Here is a 10945-nt window from a genome sequence, read left to right as displayed (position 1 = left end):
CTCCCCTGGAGGAGGCGGCGCTGCGGCCCCCCAGCCCGAGACCCCCGGACGCCGCTGCCCCCGAGCCCGCCGCACTGCCCGGCCCGAGCGGGGAGGCGCCCCGAGGTGTGGAAGGGTCAGACAGCGAAGGGTTCCCGTCGCTCAGACCACCGGGAGAGGCTGGGGAGAGCACCTCCATTTTCGGGATTTTGAGCGGCGAGTTGGCGGGCCGCTCGGAGCCACAGGGCGCAGCCATCTTCCTAGCGGCCGCCACTGCACCGCCCGGAAGTGACGCGTCCGCGCTTCCGGCCGCCGTGGTCTCCGCGGTCGCGCGGTTTGGCTCCTGGGCTATCGGGCTCAGGCTGTCGGCTCCCTGCGGCCTCTCTCCGCGCGCCCGTCCGCGTCTCCCGTTTCTCTCCCGGGGCGACGTCCGGGGAGGGGGCGCGCCGGAACCCCGCGCGGAGATGGGCGGGGGCATGAGGGTTCCTCTGTGCAGACAGAGCAGAGCCACCCCACTTCCTCTCCAGTCTCAGTCCCTGGGAGGGAGGGCGCTGCGCGGGGCCGCGGTTAAGGGGGACTGGACCATCGCGCTCGTCTCTGCCTCTCTCGGCCGTGCCTCCCCCCAGCCTGGCCGGGGCGTAGGGCGGACGTCTAGGTGGAGAGTCTGCGGAGGTCTATACAGGGAGGCGCCAGGGCTGGAGCGCGAGCATCAGTTGGGGAGGCTTTAAAAAGCAGGTGCCCCGTAGCTTCTCAAGAAACCCTAACGCTTTATTTAAAGAACTGCAACTCTGTTTCCAATTATGACAGATTTTCCAGTCAGTCTGGGTGGGTGTGACTGTTTGTAAAAGAATTAGATGTCCTATCACGTTTGTACAGTTTGTCTATAGTTTACATATGTTCGAATTCCGGAGTCCAGCAGAAAAGTTGATTTTTCAATACCAGTCTGTATTCTCCCTGATTTGGAAGTTGAATTATTTTCCCACTTTTTCATACTCTTCAGTGTAAGGAGAGTAAAAAGAAGACCTGGATTATGACACCTCTCGTGACCTCTGGTAATTAGTGTATTAATCGCTCCAGAACCCTCCTTAAAGTGCTGCAACTTAATGAACATGAGCACACCAAATCCAATACATAGCTGTAAGACATTTCAAGCCCAAAATCTAATCGTTTATCTTGGACCTTTAACTTAAAAACCTCAGTGGGTTATTTTTTTTTTCAAATTTGAATAAGCTATGCAACACTTTTTAAAATAGCAAACATGCGAGGTTAAAAAAAATGGAGCTGAGATCAGCTATATTTTTAACTCTGGTGGTTGTTGGAAAGCCAAAAGAATAAGCAATAGGGATGAAGTGGAGGAGTTGATTATCTTCATATGTCAAATTAAAATTCCACCATAGATTCTAAGCTACCAGTATGAAGAAGCATAAAGAAGTTCCAGACAAAAAGATACAGTCTAGCATCTTGGTAAAGAATAGGGATTCTAGAGTTAGAATGCCAGGCTTCAAGTTCCAGTTCTGTGATCTCAGCCAACTTAACCAACCTCTCAGTACCTTGGTTTCTTCATCTATAAGATGAGGACCTCCCAGCATTCTTGTGAGAATTAAATGAGTTAATAATATAGGTTAAGTCCTTAGGATGGTGCCTGGTTCACAGTTAACATTGTGTGAGCATTAGCTATTACCTCACTTTGCCTATGCTCTAGTTAATAGAATCTTCTCTTTGTCACTTTCTGGCCACCACTGGTTTTCAGTGTTCTCATTTTCAGTTCTCTTAAGAGCTCTAATGGAATCTCAAACACCCTTCAAAGCAAATTCACTCAAGTTTTTTAACGTCATATATAGTGTGTATGAAAGAGTCATGCCTAAGTCATACACTAAATCAGAGATTCCAAAGAGTTTTAAAATCACCACTTACCCTGCTTTTCTTTCCCCACAAACCTAACAACTTCTACCTTCTGTTGTTAATTCTGGGTGATTCTCAAATCAACTCTGACTGGTGTGTGAACCCTTCCTAGATAAAGTGAGTTGACTGAGAAGTCTCCCCACAAACTTATTTTTCTAAACATTATTTCTATATACCCCCCTTTATTCCCACACCTGTCAGTCTATGCAATGAAAAAAAGTCGTATCAAAAAGAAAATTTCCAGTAACATCCTAAAGTTAAAACTAAGTCCATTATGTAGAAGTTATTAATATGTATTACATATTATAGAGGCATGATATAGACAGCCAGGATCATGTGTTTATCATGTTGGCTTACCATGGCCGATCCTGGCTTCCAGGGTTCTGTGATGTGCTTGTTCAAGACTCCATTGTTCAATCAGAATTTGTGGAACGGCTACCGTGTTTGAAGTAATATGCTATACCTTTTATTGTAGATCTAAATGATAGTCTTAAGTTGATAAAAACATTTGAGAGAGAATGTATGGAAAGTCTCAAAATAATGCGCAAAAGGATACAGAACAATACACACTATAGCATAGTGTGTATTGTTCTGTACCCTTTTTACAGATAGTTCTACCTGTAAACTATCAGCTATGTTTTTACAGATAGTTCTACCTGTAAACTATCAGCTATGCCTTTTAATAGTATCATCCCGTCATCCATATCCTCCACAGTCTGTATCAAGTGTTTGTTTTCCCAGCTTTTTTATGAAACTCTTCCTAAAAGAAGTCCTCCATCTAATACCCACTCACACAACTTTGCACTTCATATTAATGTTTTCTGTTTTAAAAGCTAGTTCTGTTGCGTATTTTCTTGCTGTGTTTTATGACTCTCATCATGTTTGTTGCTTTGTCTGTTTTTCTTCACATTCCACATCAAGTCTTGTTATCTTTACCTCTAAAATGCTTCCTAAATCTGACTATGTCTCAACCCTCATCCAAGCCTCCGTCATGTCTTTACTGGACAACTGGACTTCCTGCTTGCACACTTGCCTGCCTACACAGTAGCCAAAGCGAACTTGGTTTTTAGAAAATGTTTCCTTATGAAATGTATATAGAGGAATACATAAAACATACATGTACAACTACTACATGAATTATTGTAAAGCAAATACTACGTAACTACCGTCCAGGTCAAGAAGTAGAATACAGCCAGCTCTAGATGCCCTGCCCCACAACCTTGTCCCAGTGTTAACCCTTATCTCCCTTATTGTATAACCACTGTCCTGACTTGCCTCTCTTTACAATTTTTTTACTTTTTTTAATGCATCAATCAAAGTTTTCTCTGGTTTTGAGTATTTTGTAGATGAAATATATTCTGTGTCTGGCTTATTTTATTCAATATTATGTTTTTAATTAAGATTCATCTATATGAGGCTGTAGTTTATTCATTTTGTTGCTGTAACATTCTCTATTTTATGAATATATCACATTTTATTTATCCACCCTACTGTTGAATTTTGGGGTTGTCTCTAATTTAGGATATTATGAGTAATGTTGCTATAAACATTCCCATACATGTCTCCCAGTGCATATGTGCAAGTATTTCTGAGAAGTGTACACCTTCCTCCCTCCCTCTGTCTCTCCCTTTTCTTTTTCCTTCTTTCCATGTGGATACCCGATTATGCCAACTCTGTTTACTGAAGAGACCATTCTTTCCCTCCCTCTTTGGCAGTGCCGTCTTTGACATAAATCAATGTCCAGATGTGCATTGGTCTGTTTTGGAGCTCTTCTATTACATCGGTCTGTTTGTCTATTCGTTTTCCTACTCGTGTTCCTTGTGGCACTATCACACTTCCTAATAATGTGTCGCACTGGATTGATGATGTCTCATGTCAACTAGGGAAAGTCTCATATCTTCCTCCTCTTCCTTTTCTTTCTCCTCCTCCTTCAAGAATGGCTTTCGACTCTGGGACCACTACTGAGCAGATTGGACTCGCTTGTTCTCGCTCCTCACTCCACTTCCTCTGCGACCACGTCTGACAAACCCAATATAGTTGGGATGGAGAAATTCAATAAGTCAAAATTGAAGAAGACAGAAACGTGAGAGAAAAATCCACTGTTATCAAAAGAAATTATTGAACAGGAGAAGCAAGCGGGTGAATCGTAATGAGGCACGCACCGCCAATGTGCACGGTCCATTCCACAAGCATTACCTTCTTATTTTACTTCTTTTAGTGGTTTAACTTTGTAAGATGCAAAGAGGTTGGATCAAGTTTAAATGATTGTGCTGCCTGCTTTTCACATCCAAGTACTACTGACTACGAAGGCTGCACCTGCCTTTCCCACCTGCCTGTCTGGCTGGCAGGGAAGGAGAAGAACTTGTATGTTGGAGAAGGCAGACCCTGGGTGCGACAATGAAATCTAGAGTAAAATCAAGCTGGCCCAAGATGTCCTGCAGGCTGTAAGATGCAGTTTAATTGGAATGCCATTTTTTTTTTGTTGTAGTGCAAATGGTTTTAATTATTGGAAAGCACAATTTTTTAAATATGCAAATAAATAGTTTTAAAACCTGAAAAAAAAAAAAAGAATGACTTGCTATTCTTGATCCTTCATATTTCTATATACATTTTAAAATTAGCTTGTCGAATTCTACAGAAAAAGCTGTGGGAACTTTGATTGGTATTGTATCGAATCAGACCAATTTGAGAAAAACTGACATCTTTGTAATAATCGGTCTTATAATGAATATGATATATCCCTTCATTTATTTAGTATTTTACTTCGATAAAGTTTTATAGTTTTCTGCATTAAATTCTTACACATTTTTTGTTGAATTTATTCTTAGGTAGTTGGTACAGTTTAATACTTGTAAATGATATAATTTTATTTTCTAATTATTTTTACTGCTACAGTAGCATTTTCACTTTCTGTGGTTTCAGTTACCATGGTCAACCACAGTCTGAAAATATTAAATGGAACATTCCAGAAATAATTCATAAGTTTTAAATTGTACAACATTCTGAGTAGCCTAATAAACTCTCACAGTATCCCACTCTGTCCTGCCCAGGGCATGACTCATCCTTGTGTCCGGTGTCTTCATGCTGTAGATGCTCCCCACGGGTTAGTCACATAGAAGCCCTCTGAGTTAGCAGATCAACTGTCTGTCATGGTATCTAAGTACTTGTGTTCAGGTCACTCTTATTTTCCTTAATAATAGCCCCAAAGCCCAAGAATAGTGATGCTGGCAATTTAAATATGACAAAGAGAGGCTGTAAAGTGCTACTTTTAAACAAAAAAGTGAAAGTTCTTGAAAGAAAAAATCGTATGCTCAGGTCAAAGATCAACAGTACGAATGAATCTTCTACCTATGAAATAGTGAAGAAGGAAAAAAATTCGTGCTAATTTGGCTGTAGCACCTCAAACTGCAAAAGGTATGGCCACAGTGCATGATGCATGCTCAGTTAAGACGGAAAAGATATTAAATTTGTGGGTGGGAAACATAAACAGAAAACGTGTTCTGATCAATGGCAATGTGTTGCGCCAGAAAGCATTGAGCCTATAAGGTTTCAGCAAAGGATCGGTGAAACAAATGGCACCACACCATTTACCACAAGTGAGGGATGATTACAGTAAGACTTATTTGGGGGTGGCATATTTGTATAACTTTTATTACAGCATATTGTTATAATTGTTTTATTAGTTATTGTTGTTAATCTCTTACTGTGCCTTGTTTATGCATTAAACTTCATAGGTATCTATGTATAGGAAAAAACAGTATTTACAGGATTTGGTACTATCCATGGTTCCATGGTTTCAAGTGTCCACTGGGGTCTTGGCACGTATGGCACATATTGGCATGTGCATACATTATCTGACACTCTTCCAATAAGAAATTGAGTCTGTGTTCGTTCCCTGTGGACTTGGGTAAATCTTTGTGACTATATCAGTGAATCAAATGTGGTCGAAATAACACTGACTTTCCAGGCTAGGTTTCCTGAAGTTTCTCTTGTGATACTTATTCTGAAAGCCTTCAGATTCCAAGTAAGAAGTTAGGCTACCTTATATCTACACAGAGAGATGAGAGAGACAGAGACAGAGACACACAGACAGAGACACACAGACACAGAGAGACAGAGAGAGAGCACCAAGGAGCCAGGGATGCTCCTTTCAGCCTCCAGTGGTTTATCTTGCTAGTCCAAGTTCTAGATGTGAATGAAGAAGCTTTGAGATCACCCTAATCCCAGCTACCACCTGACTGCAACCACATGAGAGACTTAGCAAGAGCTCTTAGCTAACCCCAGGTACCCCCAGAATTATGAGTAAAATAAATGTTGTTCTATGCCATTAACTTTTAGGGTGTTTTGTTATACAGCAATGGGTAATTGGAACAGTGATCTACAATCCTTTTCTACCTACTGCACCAATCTCGACTCCCACCGTAAATACACTCTAGCCACACTAGCTTTGTATCTGTCCTTTCAAACAAGACACGCTTTTTTTCTGTTTGGGGGCCTTTGGCTTTGTATATCCTTACCTGAGAACATTCTTATCTTAGCTCTTCAAGTGATAGCCTCCTCCTCATAATTCATCTCCTCAAATGTCACCTCCCTTTAGAGAAGCCTTTACTGCCTATTACATTACTATTTTATCCTGTTGACATACATTTTCTGAAATCATTTATTTATGCATGTTACCTTTTCTTTCATGTGTTTATTGTCTTCCATCCCCCTCTAGAATGTAAACTATTTGAACCCAAGAATTTTGTCCATTTTGTTCACTTTTAATAGATCCAGCACTTAAAATAGTGCCAAATAGGCTTTCACCATTGACCAAGATGGAATAACATGGACTGGATATACCCACCTATCTTTAATAACTAGAAAACCAGAAAAAGTATATGAAACAATGGTTTTCACCACATAGGGCATCAGACAATGAAGGACAGTGAACCCTGAGAGATGGAATGTAAAGTGATTGTGTAATGGTTTCACAGGTATATGCATATGTTATAGATTATGAGATTGTACAATTTAAATATGTACAGGTCATTGTGTGTTAATTATAGCTCAATAAAGCTGTTATAAAAAAAGTTCCAGGCAAATAGTAGGCATTCAATAAACACTTATGGACTGGCCATTGACTTTCTTGGACTGTGATTTCTTAGTAGTTAGGGATTGATTTTCTATACACATTTATGTAATACCCAGCAAAGTACTGTATCAGAACAAGTATTCAAATGCTATTTTATAAATATTATCACAAAACACTTATTACGTATCCATTAGATTAATGTCATTTAAGTGAGACAAAAGGTAATATATTTTTCCTGATGAAATGTCTAACTTCATTAGCAATTGAAAAAATACAAATTAAAATAATGAAAAACTATTTTTAACCTTTCGATTTGCAAATAGTTTTAAATGATAGCATAAGCATGAGTTATTTTTAGATTCAGAGGGGAAAAAGACAGCTACTTCCATTTCTAAAGCATTTTATAGTACCGAGTTGACAAGAGGTTGGGGAAATAGGTGCTCTCTCCTACAGTGGTTATAAGGATGTAAACTGGGAGAAAATTTCTGCGGAACAATTTTAACTAATAGCCAAAGCTTCAAAAACATAAGAACCATTTGATTCAGCTATTCTCTTTCTAGCAATGTATATCAGGAAAATAAGATTGCACACAAAGATTTAGTTACAAGATTGTTCACCTCTACGTTGTGTAGAATACCAACAATTAGAATGAACCTATAAAGCCAAAAGTAAGAGACTGGTTAAGTGAACACTGCTACATTCATTCCATGAAATACTCTGACAGGAAAAGTGATGTTGTAAATGAATTAACTTAGAGAGATGTTCACAATATTTTTGTCAATCATGAACAGTAGGCTTGTTAAGAGAATGAAACTATAAGCCACAGATTGATAAAAAAACATTTGCGAAACACATATCTGATAAAGGAATTGTATCTAAAATATAGAATGGACACTTAAAACAACAAAAAACCAAGCAACCCAATTATAAAATGGGCAAAAGATCTGAACAGAACCTCAGCAAAGAAGATATACAGTTGGAAAATATGCATATGAAAAGACGCTCAACGTCATATGTCATTGGGGAATTGCAAAGTGAAACAACGAATACCTCCACACACCTATTAGATTGGCTAAAATCCCAAACAGAGACAATGCTAAATGCTGACAAGGATATGGAGCAATAGGAACTCTCATTCATTGTTGGTAGAAATGCAAAATGGTACAGCCACTTACAAACCTAAATGTAGTCTTACCATACTATCCAGCAATCATGCTTATGCCCATACAAAAACCTGCACATGAAGGCTTATAACAGCTTTATTCATAACTGCCTCAAACAAGAAGTAACCAGGAAGTCCTTCAACAGCTGAATGGAAAAACAAACTGTGGTACATCTACATGATGGAATATTATTCAACGAATAAAGGAAATGAGCTATCGAGCGATGAAAAAACACAGGAAAATGCACATTGCTAAGTGAGAGATTCCAGTCTGAAAAGGCTATATACTGTACAGTTCTAACTGATGATTTGGAAAAGGCAAAACTATGAAAACAAAAAAGATTAGTGATTGCCAGAAGTTTGGCGGGAAAGGAGGAAGGGATGGAGAACAGGGGATTTTGGGGTCAGTGAAACTATTCTGTATGATACTGACATACACACATGGTATGTGACATTATGCATTTGTCAAAGCCTATATAACTCTACAACAAAGAGCTAGCACAAATGTAAACTAAACTATGGGCTTTAGTTAATAATAATGTATCAATACTAGTTCATCAGTGTAACAAAGGTACCACAGGAAAGCAAAATGTTAATAATAGGGGAAACTGCGTGTGGAGGGTGGAACTCTGTACTTTCTGCTCAATTTTTCTGTAAACCTAAAACTGCTCTAAGAAAAAAAAGTTTATTAATAATTTTTTTACAAATAGGCCTACATACATTTATTAATTTTTTACAAGGTTGAAATAATATGCGACAGGTGTTAATACTGGTTATAGCTGATGCTGGTTTTAATTTTTGTTGTTTATCTTCATTTTCTCACAAAGAAAGGATGGCTTTGTGATATTTAAAAGAATCAGTTATTTAAAAAAGAGGTGTTGGAAGAAATAATGCAATAATGTTTTCTCTCTCCCACTGCTGCAGCACCTGTGGGACACTGTAATAACACTAAAGGTAGGCATACCTCGTAGGAAAGTGTGAAGCATAAATAAGATAACGACGAAGTGCAATTTGCATGGAGCCTGGTACATACCAAACATTTAATAAAAGATAGCGGTTGCTATTTCCTCTTATCTGCACACTGCTAAGGAAGATCTCCCTTCAGTACTAATCTCATCCTGCCCTTTACCTGTTTAAGTCACCCACCACAAGAAGCCCAGGAATCCCAGGACATCCTAAATGCCTTGGAATTTAATGCCCATGGGGCCTCTATAAATTCTCTTCTCCAATTCTATTACCCAGTCCTCCAAATGCCTGTGTCCTCTGGTGTTTGTGATTGGTGATCAGAAAACCTCCCTTTGTCTGCAATCTCTTCTCTGACCATTCTATACACCTTTTTGCTCTAGCTCAGCTTTAACTGTTCTTGGGTCTCCCTTCAGCCCCTGCAAATGAGGGCTATTATCTCTCAACTCACGTCTTTCTTTCTTGCTTTATAGTACTCATTGGCAAAATCGTAATTCTGTTTAAATCTGTCTGCCTACTGCGCACCTGTACCGTGTAATTGCTGGTGGTTGGAGAAAAGCACAAAACCAGGCTAACTGGTCTGCCTTGCAATTAAAAGGTGATCGCTGACCTCAGGTGGTCCCTTGATATGGTTCAGCAATCATTTCATTTCTCTCATTCATTCTCTCATTCTCCTGTATGACTGTTTTATGCCTTCGTTGGTCTCCTACTAAATTGTGAGGAAAGGATCCAACTTTTCTTTTTTTTCTTTTTCTTTTTGCATCCGGATATCCAGTTGTCTACGCACTATTTGTAGGAAAGTCTATCCTTTCCCAATTGAATTGTCTTGTCCTCCTTGTCAAATATCAATTGCTTACAAATGTGAGAGTTTATTTCTAGACTCTCAGTTCTCTTCCATTGATCTATATGTCTGTCACTATGCCATTATCACACTATCTTCATTCCTGTAGCATTACAATTAGTTCTGAAATTGTGAAGAGCAAGTTCTCCAACTTTATTCTCATTTGATTGTTTTGGCTCTTCTGGGTCCCTGTTCCATATGAATTTTAGCATCAGCTTGTTAAGTTGTGCCCACACACAAAAAAAGCCAGCTAGGATTTTGATAGGGATTTCATTAAATCTATAGATCAATTTGGGGACAATGGCCAACTTATCAATATTATATCTTCCAAACAATGAACATAGATTATTTTCCATTTATTGAGGTCTTCTTTAATTCCTTTTGAGAATTTTTATGGTTTTCAAAGTATACATTTTATACCTCTTTTGTTAAATATTTTACTAGATATTCTATTCTTTTTAATGTTACTCTAAAATTATTTTTTAAATTTCATTTTCAGATTGTTTATTACTAGTGTCTAGAAATACTACTGATGTATGTAACTGATCTTGTAGCGTGCAACCTTGTTGAACTTGTTTATTAGTCCTGATAATTTTTTAGTGAATTCTTTATGATTTTTGGTATACAGAAGCATGTAATCGAAAATCAGAGATCGTCCTTTCTAATCTGGATGACTTTTACTTCCCTAAGTACCCTGGCCAGAACCTCCAGTAAATGGTTAAACAGAAATGGCAAGGATGTATATCCTTGTCTTATTTCTGATCTTAGGGGCAAAGCATTCAGTCTTTCACCATTTAGGATGGTGTTAGCTGTGAGTGTTTTGTAGATATCCTTTATCAGGTCGAAGAAATTCTCTACGGTTCCTAGTTTGTTGCGTATCTTTATCGTGAAAGGATATTGGAGTGTTGGATTTTGTCAAATGCTTATTCAGCCTTTATTGAAATGATCATGTGATTGTTGTCCTTCTATTGATATATCGAGTTATATTAATTGGCTTTCAGATTTATTTAAACAACTTTGCACT

The 10945-nt window shown here is 38.8% G+C and overlaps 1 protein-coding gene across 1 annotated transcript in view; it reads right to left on the bottom strand.

The window, feature by feature from the left end:
* Positions 1–487, bottom strand: part of MSANTD2 (Myb/SANT DNA binding domain containing 2) — a 28831-nt gene extending 28344 nt beyond the window's left edge. Inside the window, 2 exon segments of the mRNA XM_025049163.1 lie at positions 1–7; positions 10–487. The exon segment at positions 1–7 is cut by the window's left edge and continues 214 nt beyond it. Coding sequence (XP_024904931.1) covers positions 1–7; positions 10–457 — 455 coding nt within the window. The 5' untranslated portion in view covers positions 458–487.
* Positions 488–10945: the final 10458 nt, after the last annotated feature.

This window comes from Pteropus alecto, unplaced genomic scaffold (assembly GCF_000325575.1).
Source record: "Pteropus alecto unplaced genomic scaffold, ASM32557v1 scaffold135, whole genome shotgun sequence".
Lineage (NCBI taxonomy): Eukaryota > Metazoa > Chordata > Mammalia > Chiroptera > Pteropodidae > Pteropus > Pteropus alecto.
Note: the sequence above shows the minus strand (reverse complement) of the source record. Positions and strands in the feature narration are given on the sequence as shown.